General features: G+C 40.0%; 1 protein-coding gene across 1 annotated transcript; it reads right to left on the reverse strand.

Moving 5' to 3' along the window:
• Positions 1-9,597: 9,597 nt before the first annotated feature.
• On the reverse strand, positions 9,598-11,115 carry LOC142521802 (uncharacterized). The gene is made up of 3 exons (XM_075624984.1): positions 10,481-11,115; positions 10,300-10,373; positions 9,598-9,719 (listed from the first exon to the last, which is right to left on the reverse strand). The coding sequence occupies exons 1-3, from the start codon at positions 11,113-11,115 to the stop codon at positions 9,598-9,600; spliced, it is 831 nt and encodes a 276-aa protein (XP_075481099.1).
• Between the last annotated feature and the right edge of the window lie 1,264 nt (positions 11,116-12,379).

A 12,379-nucleotide genomic window follows, 5' to 3' on the forward strand; every position in this document is an offset into this window, starting at 1 on the left:
CTTAATCTTCGGTCTCATTGACCTCCTCAAAATTTGGATCATTCTCACTAACAACAGTCTTTCCCCTTCTGTTTGTTACCACTCTTGTTTCCAACAAAGCATCCTCTATGAGAAAACCAGCTTTCTCATAGATCCATGTCTCCAACTTCCACGTTCAAATTCCGCACACATAATTTTCAACAACTTTATCTCATCCATTTTTCTTTTTCACTAATTTTTCCAATTTCCTTGCATCTGAAGTGTCCTCATCCGGGTTCAAAACCAGTCGCACTAACTACAATTTTATGTTCTTACTCTTGTCTTAAATTGTTTTTTTAACAAAACTAGAACAAAATATGTAAACAAAGCTCGAATTACCTCTAGGTCTTACGACATCTCTTTCCAGCAAATGGATAAATCGACAAAACATGTTCATTAAAAATCAAAATAATTCATATCAGTTGAACAATGAGTATATATCAAAAGAAAAAACATGTAGGTTAAATCTATGGCTTAATGAAAAACACCTGGGTTGAATCTATGGCTCCGGAATAACTACTATTGGAGAATATTATACAATTGAATATGAATAGAATAAAAATTCAAATAAAATCGATGTCAGACTCAACATCACTGCTTGCTAAAATCTTGACTTCAATTTAAGGTCCAAATCACTTTTTGACCTATATGATGCAAGCCAAAAATGATCCAGAATTCGGTTGAACTGAAAGGAATTTCACTATCATCGTCAACAATAAACGAGAATGAATGACTCTGAAATCTTTTCTACACACAATCATTTATGTCACTGTTGATGAGAAGCATTGATACGTCAATCCATTTATTAACATGATAATCATTTATCTTAGTTCTTTATTGCTTTCATATTATTGTCTTAAGGACATCTCTAATACTACATCAAAATAGTGTAAAAGCATTTTATCTTCCAATAGAGGCTGAATAGTGCAGATTTGGTGCATAGGTTTTTTTTTAATTATAAATTTATTTTTTTTATTTTTAATTTTTTTTATTACAAATAGTTATATTAAAAACTATAAATATTATTTAAATTTATTAATAATATAATATTGATTATATAACATAAACATTATTCATAATAAACATTATTCATAATTAAAAATATATTAAATAAAATATAATAATTAATACATATAAAAGTAAAAAAAATTCGAAAATATTCTTTTTTTGTGTAAGATTTCAATTAAATGTGTTGGAGATGAATGTTGTATTTAGGTGCAGAAATCGCACTATTTTAATGTAAAAATTGCATCAAAATAGATTTTGGTGGTTGGAGACGACCCAGGTTCTTCCATCACTTTTTTTACTAGGGGCCATCACTTTTTAAAATAGGGGAACAGCATGAAAAAAATAACTTTCCCCTTTTCATCACCTTATAATCATCAATTATTTCCTCTTCCACATCTATTTCTATATTAAAAAACTAAAAAAAAAGTGTATACAAATAACTAGAACAAGAAAGTAAAACATCAATAACAAAATTAAACATTGAATTGTCTCACAAAAAATAATTACTTTCATAAACAAAAACCCCAAGCCAGTATCAAATTTACATTATCAAGAACAAAACCGTAAAAATTGGAGACTTTAAGATGGCAATCGAGCACTATAAGTCAATTATGAATTTTACCATACTCATTCAAGCAACTCGATTACTTTTTCCACTGCAACAACCGCAACGATAGAAGATTAATTTCATAAAAAATTTAACGAATAAAATCATAAAAATTGGGGATAAGCGATGACATTTGAGCTCTTTAACAAAATTTATGACCTTCAACACAGTCATATGTGCATTTCAAATAATTATTCCACAACAACAACAAAAAAAAAGCTAAAAATTGCATAAATGGATGAAAACCAACAACTGTAACCAAATTTATGAACTCTAGAATATTTTCAAGTATTTCGAATAATTATTCTCAACCAATTATATAAACAAGTATCTTGGTATCAATTTTAAAAACAAAATCCTAAGAATTAAGGATAACTTGATTGCAATCGAGCACTATAAAAAATTATGAACTTTAGTGATGTGATCCGGGTGAATTGGGTAAGCAGAGTCAGGCAATCCACCGGATTTTATGATAAGTGTGTTGTCAGGAAAATGAGTAAGGGGATATATCTGTGATGAAGATATCTCTGTAAGCTATGTCTTCAACCGTGACCTGCAGACAGTGAAATGAACTCGTAAATGAGCGTCGGAGGGGTATCCGGCGTGGGCACTCCGATGCTTAAGTCAGCAGGTTGAAGATGAAGAATAAAAGGGTTGTATATGTGGTGATAAAAGTGAAATGCTTAAGAATTCGGAATTCGGAAAATCCACATGTCCTTCAAATGAGAAGTATACTTGCTATTTATGGCAGGGAATCCTATAATTACCTTGTGTTCAGCGCCCACTTGTCACTTAGGGTAAGATGGCTGCCCATACTCTAATTCTGACAAGTTGTTCTGACACGTCAACCCATGTGGTTCTGACAAGAATTGAAACATCTACTAATTTAAAATTCTTCTAATTTTTTTAAAAAAGGCTCATTTTCTTGAAATTATTCTTAAACGTTTTGCATGCGAGCGCTCTACAGAAAAATATAACATTTAAAAATAACATTAAATATTTGACAGTAAAAATAGTGCAGTTTAGAATAACCACACTCATCCAAACTTTTACGCAAACATAAAGGAATAAAATTCTTAAAATCAACAACGTTTGAAAATGCTCATCTCCTCTCAAATCTCATAACCATGTGGTCCTCGGGTCGTGTCACCGCACCAGGTCTGCCTACTCAGAGTTTGGCACCTCCAGTCCCCTCACCATCAAGCTCACCTGCATCAGACACGCCTAGTGAGTCTAAATACTCAACACACTTGTACCAGAAGTAACAAGTACATATACATAGCACACAGCAGTGAAAAATATCATACTCAACATATATTTCGTGAACTTAAAAGCATGAACATAAACGTGTCGTGTAGAATCATATCGTGTCAAAACATGACATCTCATGTCATCATATACGTATACATTTCTTTCAATTAAATTCAGTCCATTAGTTGTGACTTTCGTATCAGCTCTATTCGATGGATCCATCTACGTATAACCACGATACCGGGCGGCGGGAACATCAGCGACATCATTACTCATCCACAAAGCCTTGGCCTCAGCTCATCATATCTCATATCATCGTATACATATACATTGTCAGTCACAACTAATTTTCATCCTTCAAAAACATCATCATATTCACCACTTAATAAAAACATGCATATACATAACTTTTTCCTTAAAACCAAGCTTGCACCGTATTGATCATAATTTCATTAAAAAACCATAAACATAAAGCATAAACATTTAAAACAGTATAAAATGAGCTCAGGGGCGCTGCCAGGAACAAAATCTCACCTCGGGTGCAAAATGACCATTTTGCCCATGGAAACCCAAAATGACCATTTTACCCCTGGACCTCTAAAATTTGACCCGAAACTTACCAAACTCCTTAAAACATCCCAAAAAATATTTAAAAATGTTTCTTAGACGTAAACTCGAGCTCATTTCAAACTTAACCGATTCGTTTTAATACTTGGATCGGAGTCCCGGTTTTAGCCCGAATCAACCCGAAACTTAACAAAAAATTTCTCAACTTAAACCATGACTAAAACCTAGATACCATCCTATAAAAAAAACCCATTCTAGGCCACTTTTGACCCACGAAACAAGCCCAAAGGTTGTTGGAAATATCCAGCTTATGCACACAATTTTCACAGCTTGAGCAATTTTACGGTAAAAATCATATATCTCTCATTTTTTATCAAAAAATTACGAAATTGCTATCAAATTGATGATAATACAGAGTGATACAAAGCATATGTTCAACACATTTCTAGAAAATGAACCTATAAGTCGCAGAATTCAAAATAACCAAGGGTGACGGGTTTTGTGACACGGAAATTTCACAGCTTGTGCGGCTTTACGATAAAAATCATATCTCCATTGTTTCGTATCATAAAATTACAAATTTGTTATCGAATCGAAGATAACAGAGATTTCTACAAATCATATGTTGAATACATTCCCAGAAAACCAACCTATAAGTCGCATAATTCAAAATAACCGAGGGTGACGGGTTTTGTGACACAGAAATTTCACAGCTTGGGCGGCTTTACGATAAAAATCATATCTCCCTCATTTTTTATCAAAAAATTACGAATTTACTATTGAATCAAAGATAACAGAGAGTTCTACAAATCATATGTTGAACACATTTCCAGAAAACCAACCTATATGTCGCAGAATTCAAAATAACCGAGGGTGATGGGTTTAGCGACAAACTTCAACAGAAAAAAAACTGATCGACCCTCGACTTAACCCATATAATCATCGACTCCAGCCTATTGATACCCTCTCACCATCGTGTACAGCCCTTAGAAACACAAAAACCGGCAACCCCTTGCGCATATACAAGAACACGTGAGTTTCATGCAACAATAAACGAATTTCATGTCAAACTTTTCACAAAAATTAATACATAAGAAAGATTGAATGAGGGACATGCAAATACATATATTTCAGAATATTTATGGCATGAATGAAGACAAAACGAGATACAAGTGTGCCTTCATTATTATATGACCAAAAGCTCGAAGAGATGCGCATCGGGGAAGAACCGGAGGAGCGGGGAGGAACTTGCTTGAGAAAAATATTGAAGGGACCAACCTTGCTGCTGAAATTTACGTAGAGAGGTTGCTGAAGAAGGGGTTGGGCGGCCGAGAGTTTGTGGGTGTGGATTAGGGTTAATTACACTAGATTAAGATAATATAAAAATTTAATAATGAGCCCTTAATTAACTTTTAAAATGATTAAAAATTCTTTTGAGCCCTAGCAATAAAACCAACTCATCAAGCCCAATAACACTTCCGAAAAATATTTCGTTTTGGTGCAATTTTGAAAATATTGTCCGAGCCCTCAAAAAGTCTTCCTTTTCGATAAAATTTACGTTTCGATTAAAAATATGTACCGGTGGGTAAAAATACCCAGCAAGGCCAATTTCTTGAAAAATACCCTTAAAACACTTCATATTAATTAATTAAAAATAATTATTCAATAAAAATATTTTTCCTGAATATCCCCGGTCTCCGTTCCTCGTTCGAGCGTGACATGCAACTTAAATTCATAATGCATTAAACTTTAAATAAATCATGAATTAAAAAACAAATTAATGAAATAAACATGCATTTAATGCTTTAAAACAATTTAATAAAATACCAAAGAACTTTAATAACTTGCATGCATGTGGTTCACGTGGACCTTCAAATTTTTGGGACGTTACAGTAATGATTGCCAAGAATAAGGTAGTTCATACTGATGCACTCGAGTGAGGTGGACTTCTCGAGGTAGTCGGGTAACAACTTCCCGGGAGCTTGCATGAGAGCCTTGCCGTGTGGTAACTCGGGAAGAAGATGTCCCGTGCATTCATCTGCCCGGCTGCTGAAGAAATCATCATGCACATTGACTCTGATTTGGGTTATCCATTTGATATTCCGGGTCATCATGACCCGGACTCTTATAGGGGTATCATCACTCATCCCTTAAATAGTCGGGCTAGAGTCTTACTCGCTGTCCCGATCAGTTACACTTGGAATTTAATAGAAAACAATCAATTCCAGATTTTTAAAAGCATCGGGGGCTCCATGTATCACAGAGATGGGATGAGGTGCCGGGACCTCAAGTCTCCCGGACTTTAAATAAAATGTCGGGGCCTCATATCTCTCGGACTTTGAATATTATGTCGGGGCCTCGTGTCTCCCGGACTTTAAATAAGATGTTGAGGCCTCATGTCTCCCGAACTTTGAATATTATGTCGGGGCCTCATGTATCCCGAACTTTAAATAAGGTGTCGGGGCCTCATATCTCCCGAACTTTGAATATTTTGTCGTTTAGTATTCTCGAGCAGTTAGGATGATGTCACGATGATGTATGCCCTAGAATTTAAACGGTTCGAAACGTTTCGTATTCCGAGAACATGATAAGTCTGACGCCTCGATATCTGTGCACGTCCTTTCATATACTCGGACAATTTCCAAAACGCCTAATGATCGTCCGATTCATTTTTAGATCAGCGGTGGAGATCACACCCCTCTTTGCCTATATTTAACAACACACCCCGCCTTCATTTGTCACTTTCTGAAATTTCAAAATCCTCAAGAGTCTCTCCGATCTACCGACGTGCGGCACTCATCTTCTCCGGCGATCTCCAACCACCGATTTTTCGCAAATCCCTCTCACTCCATCACCATTGTAAGTAATCTCTCCTTCATTTCTTTAAAAATGTCAAACTCTACCTCCTCCACCTCCGGAGCGAATGCGCAAGGCTCGCCTAGTGATGAGTCCACCGCGATGCGCTCTAATTCTTCCCCTTCTCCTCCGCCAAAACGCTCTTTTACTCAATCTTCTTCCATACCCCAAACCAAAAAGTCAAAATCATCATCTTCTGGCCCCTCCCGAGCTTTGAAAAAGGGCAAGGGTAAGGGCAAAGCCCGAGCTTCCTCCCCACCCCAATCTGAGACTCTGGAGGTTCCCTGGTTCGCTTCAATGAACAGCACCCTCGGCTCCATCCCCTCTTTTTTTCAAATTTTGACTCCCGGTCCTTCTGACAGGGCTATTATTCATCCTCCCGGCTTTATTATTTTTTTTTGAGACCAAGTTAGGAATGGTCTCCGATTTCCCATCCCTTCTTTCTATATCGAGGTAGCCAAATTTTTTTGTGTACATATCAACCAACTCCACCCCAATTCTTTCCGGATCATGGCCTCGGCCTATATCCTTTTTAAAATACACGACCTCCTCATCCCCCCCTTATTCTTCATTATTTTTTTGTTTGTCGGCTGGGAGACAATTCCTTCTCCCTATCTGCCCAGCTAAAATCTCGGTTCTTTGATGATATCCCTTCTTCTCAGAAGGGATGGAGACGTTTTTTCTACATTCCTCTTCCAGCTCCTCCTTCTTGTTTAACCGGGTTTCTCCCCTCTCTTCCCTCGCAACCCTCTCTTCCCCGTTCTTAAAAATTTGAAGAGCCTTACACTCAAAGCCAAGAATTGGTGGAGGATCAAAAATTTTCTTCTTCCGCCCTCATTTCCGAAGAAAATCTAATAGCATACGGGTTGAGTGCCCCGGAAGAGGACCCCACTGACCGGGTAATAGATGAAGTTGTTGTCTCGGGTGCTCAGCCCGATAATCTTCTACACTTATGCATTATTTCATTTTATCTATATATATATATATTTCTTATTATTTTGTTATCATACTGACTTTCTCTCTCTTCCTTATGCAGACAATACAGAGATGCAAGAAGCCTTTGCCAAGAGGGGGCGGCAGAGAAGGCGGCCAAAGAGGATAAGCTTGCAGCCCGGAGAGAGGCTGCTGAGAAGAAGAGAATGGCTGAGGTGTAAGCAGCCCGGATGAAGGAATCTGCCCGGCGGAAACTCAACAACAGCGGGAGGCAACTCGGGCGAACTCCCTAGAAGAGTCTGAAGACCACGTTCCCCTCTTCCAGAGGAAGAGAAAGGCTGCCACAAGCCCAGAACTGGTGATGGTTGAAGGTACCCAGGGAGAAAGCCAGGGCACCACCTCCCAAGCAACACAATCCAACCCTCCTCTCCAAATCCGGCCACTCCAAGAACTTTAGCAGCTTATTCTGCCTACCCAGGGAAATATCTTCACAGAGGGAGCCACTCCAACCGGACTCCTGCTCCTTAAATAGATGCTGCTTTCAGTCTTCGAGGGGTCCAACCGGATCATATCCCTAAGTTCTTCGATCCTCTCTCTCTCCTCTCTTTTTTTTAATAACTTCTTGTGAACAGTGTATTCAAATGCTGGTCCCTGCCTTTGAAGAGGTGGCAGCGGCGGCCACCACTGCAAATAATAGAGCACGGTCCTTCCAATAGCTTCAAGAGCAATTGCGATGGGAGATTTCCCGGGCTCAATCAGCCCACGAAGGAGAAATGTCCAACCTCCACGCTACTTTAAACAAGGCCAATCAGCAACTCTTGACGGTCAAGGCAGATCTGGCGAAGGCCAGAGATGACACCGATGAGGGCCTTACCCGGAAGGAAGCTCTGCGAGGTACGGTATCTGCCTTGGAGTCGAGGAATCATTTTCCATCCGAGCAGGTAGAGTTAGAACAATCCCGAGCGGAGAGAGCTGAGAGTTCTTTGGATGTGGCTGACTATCAAAGAGACAAGTGGCAGGCCTCCTTCCTCCAATCTCCAGAGTTCAAGGCGGCTGTTTAAGATCGGGTCTATCCTCTCTTTAAGACCAATTTTGACAAATGTCGGGAGCAATTTGAAGAGGTCGGGCTTATGCCTGAGGATATGCAAGATTTCTCGGACTTCGGCTGAGCCATAGCATCCCTTCCCAAGGATGATGAAGAGGAGAAGAAGGGGCCCCGAGAAGAAGAGCAGCCGAGGTCAAGCCATATAGACTTAGAATAGGATTGTATTTTCTTTCTTTCATTTTTCTTGTAATTATTGCCCTCAGGCTTTTATTAATGAAATTTCATTTTTTCTTTAATATATTGTGTTTCCATGTAAGTATAAATGAATATCACTTGCAATATAGCCGGACTTAGAAAAATTTAATCATGAACTTCTTGTGAACGATAAGTCACAAGATTTTTCTAATTGTTGTAAAATATCAGGTAACTTCAATAAGTAGTCGGGATGTTGGGCCCTGAGCTGGGTATGAATCCCTGTAAATGTGTGAGGACTTGATGAATAACCAGGGTACAGGGCCCTGGGCCGTGGAGCTGGTCCCGGGACTTTGGAATGGTCGAAGTGCGGAGCCCCAAGCTAGGGTACAGAGCCTTGGGCTTATTAATAACCAGGGTGCTGAGCCCTGGGCCTGGGAATAGGTCCCGAGACTTGAGAGTGGTCGAGGTGCGGAGCCCCGAGCCAGGGTACGGAGCCTTGGGCTTATTAATTACCAAGGTACGGAGCCTTGGGCCGGGAAATAGATCCCAGGACTTGGGAGTGGTCGAGGTGCGGAGCCCCGGGACAGGGTACGGAGCTCTGAGCTTATTAATTACCAAGGTACGGAGCCTTGGGCCGGGGAATAGATCCCGGAACTTGGGAGTGGTCGAGGTAAGGAGCCCCGAGCCAGGGTGCGGAGCCCTGAACTTATTAATTACCAAGGTACAGAGCCTTGGGTCGGGGATCATGTCCCGGGACTTTATAGATTAACCGGGGATTTGTACCTCCCGGGTTTAGATATAATATTCACATACTTTCTGAGAAGAAAAGAACTTTCATTATATCTTCAAACCATAATTACATCTTTCAAGCTTAATATTTTTTCAAATGAAATACATTCCACGGTCGCTTGAGAGATCGTCCTTGAGCGTCCTATAAATAAAAAGCTCACGAACTAACCTTTTGGGTTATCTTAAAAGGTCATTCCCACCGAGCTTCCAATTTTCCAACGTCTCCGGCTGGATTGACTTTTTTCATCACGAGATCTCCTATTTGAAAGTCTTGGATTCGAACTCGCTTGTTGTATGATTTTATAACCCAGCCTTGGTAAGCTTCCATTCAAATCATAGCCTGCTCTCTTTTCTCCTCCACCAGATTCAACTCCATTGCCCGGCTTTGACCATTACTATCCGGGTAAGATTCTATCCGGGCAGAAGATTGTCCGATTTCAACAGGAAAAACTGCTTCAGAACCATACGCCAAGTTAAAAGGATTCTCTCAAGTAGGAGCTCGGGGAGTAGTTCTGTATGTCCAAAGAACACTAGGTAATTCTTCCACCCAGTCTTTTCCTTTGCCATGTAGCCTAGTTTTCAAGGCTTGCACAATAATTCTGTTTACAACTTTTGTTTGGCCATTTTCTTGAGGATAAGCAACATAAGTGAAAGACTGAGTGATTTTCATTTACTGGCACCAAGTTGTGATCTCTTTTTCCTGGAAATGCCTCTCATTATCTGAAATTAGTCTCCTAGGAACTCCAAACTAGCATACAATATTTTTCCACAGAAACTTCAAAACTTCCTTCTCTGTAATCTTGGCCAAGGGCTCAACTTCTACCCACTTGGAAAAATAATCGACTGCTACCAAAAGAAATTTCTTCTGAGCCCGAGCGACGGGAAAGGGACCAACAATGTCCATCCCCCACTGATCAAAAGGGTAAGATGCCCAGATGGGCTTCATAAGAGTGGTTGGACTGTGCTGAAAATTAGAATGATATTGACAACTCTCACACGCCCGGACCACTCGAGCAGAGTCTTCGCTAACAGTGGGCCACCAAAATCTGGCAAGCATTGCTTTCCGGGCTAATGCTATTCCTCCGAGATGCTCTCCACAACACCCTTCATAAATCTCCCGGAGGACATAATCCACCTCTCCCAAAGATAATCACTTTAACAGAGGTCCCTAAAATTATCTCCTGTATAAGATATTATTTAAGAGAACAAACCTGGAAGCTTGTCTCTTGATCTTTTGAGCTTGAGTTTTCTCTTCAGGTAATTCATTGTTGACAATGAACTTGATCAGGGGTGTCATCCACGAATCTTCTGGTGCTGGAAATGTCTCTTCTTCCGTGTAAAAAATTAGCCGTGTAACATGCAATACTTCTCGGGTACTGACTTCTGATAAAAAGGCGGCCATTTTAGCTAAAGCATCTGCTTTTCCATTCTCGTTCCGGGGGATCTGCTCATTACTCCAATCCACAAAAGATTCGGCCTGGGCTTTGATGATCTTTAGATATTTAAGCATCATATCATCCTTAGCCTCATAAAAGCTTTTTATCTGCTGAGTAATTAACTGTGAATCGGAATACAAAATGATCCAGGGGGCTCCGATCTCCCGAACAGCTCGAATACCGGCTAGAACAGCCTCATATTCTGCTTCATTATTAGTCACACAGGAGTCAATTTTTAATGCCAATTTAATCTTCTCTCTTGGGGGAGCTATTATCACTACTCTTACCCCATATCCAGAAAGGCTATACGCTCCATCAACAAATACTCTCCATACATCCTTTTCATCAGGTTGAACCATCTCGGATAAGAAATCTGACAAGGCCTGGGCTTTGATGGCAACTCGGGCCATTCACTCAATATATATTCTCCCAACTCCACTGTCCATTTGATCATTCTCCGGGACAATTTTGAATGAGTCATAATCCTCCCGAGAGGACTATTAATAAGCACAATAATCTGATGCGACAGAAAATAAGATCGCAGTTTTCGAGAATTCATAACAAGAGTCAGAGCTATCTTCTCCACTTCACTATATCGGAGCTCGGGGCCCCTAAGATCATGGCTGACATAATAGACAGGCTTATTATCATAGCCTTCTTCCTTTATAAGTACTGAACTGACAGCATACTTCGTAGTGGACAGATAGACAAATAATTTCTCCTCCGACTTTGGCTTCACTAAGACAAGAAGCTCTGCCAGATGACTTTTAAGGTCTTGGAAGGCATGTTCACATTTCTCATCTCACCCAAACTACTGCACCTTCCGAAGGACATGGAAAAATGGATAAATCCGATGTGCTGACCGGGATATGAACGGGGAAAGAGAAGCAATTGTCTCGGTCAGCTTCTGCACTTCTCGGACAGATTGAGGGGATGACATGTTTAACACTGACTTGACTTTCTCTTGATTCACCTCGATCCCCCGGTCAGTAACCACAAAGTCAGTAACCACAAAACCCAAAAATTTACCACTCTTTACGCCAAAGATGCACTTGGCTGGATTGAGCTTAATCCCATAATGCATAAGAGTGGCAAAAAGATGAAACCAGAAACCTTCCTAGACTTGCCCAGGATGTCGTCAACATACACCTCTACATTTCTTCCTAGCTTCTTCTCAAATACTTTGTTCATTAGACGCTGATATGTGGCCCCTACGTTCTTCAGCCCGAAAGGCATGACAACATAGCAAAATATGTCTCCCGATGTGATGAAGCTGGCCTTATCTTGATTATTCTTGGTCAAGGGAATTTTTTGGTACCCATGGTAAGCATCCATGAAACTGAGCAGTTCATATCCAGAGGTGGAATCCACCAATTGATCAATTATGGGCAGGGGATAAGGTCTTTGGGGAAAGCCTTGTTGAGTTCTCTGAAATCAACACACCTCCTCTATTTCCCGGTGGCCTTTGGTACCAGCACCATATTCGAGAGCCAGGTAGGAATTTGTATTAGACGAATGTGGCCGGTTTGCAGAAAATCTCAGACATGTTCATCAATTACTTTCTCCTTCTCGGGACCAAAGTATCTTTTCTTCTGCTTCACAGGTTGAGATCCCGGGAGGATGTTCAGATGATGTTCAACTATCCGGGGAGAGATCCCGATCAGTTCCTGTTGG

The sequence above is a fragment of the Primulina tabacum genome, chromosome 13 (assembly GCF_025594145.1).
Source record: "Primulina tabacum isolate GXHZ01 chromosome 13, ASM2559414v2, whole genome shotgun sequence".
NCBI lineage: Eukaryota > Viridiplantae > Streptophyta > Magnoliopsida > Lamiales > Gesneriaceae > Primulina > Primulina tabacum.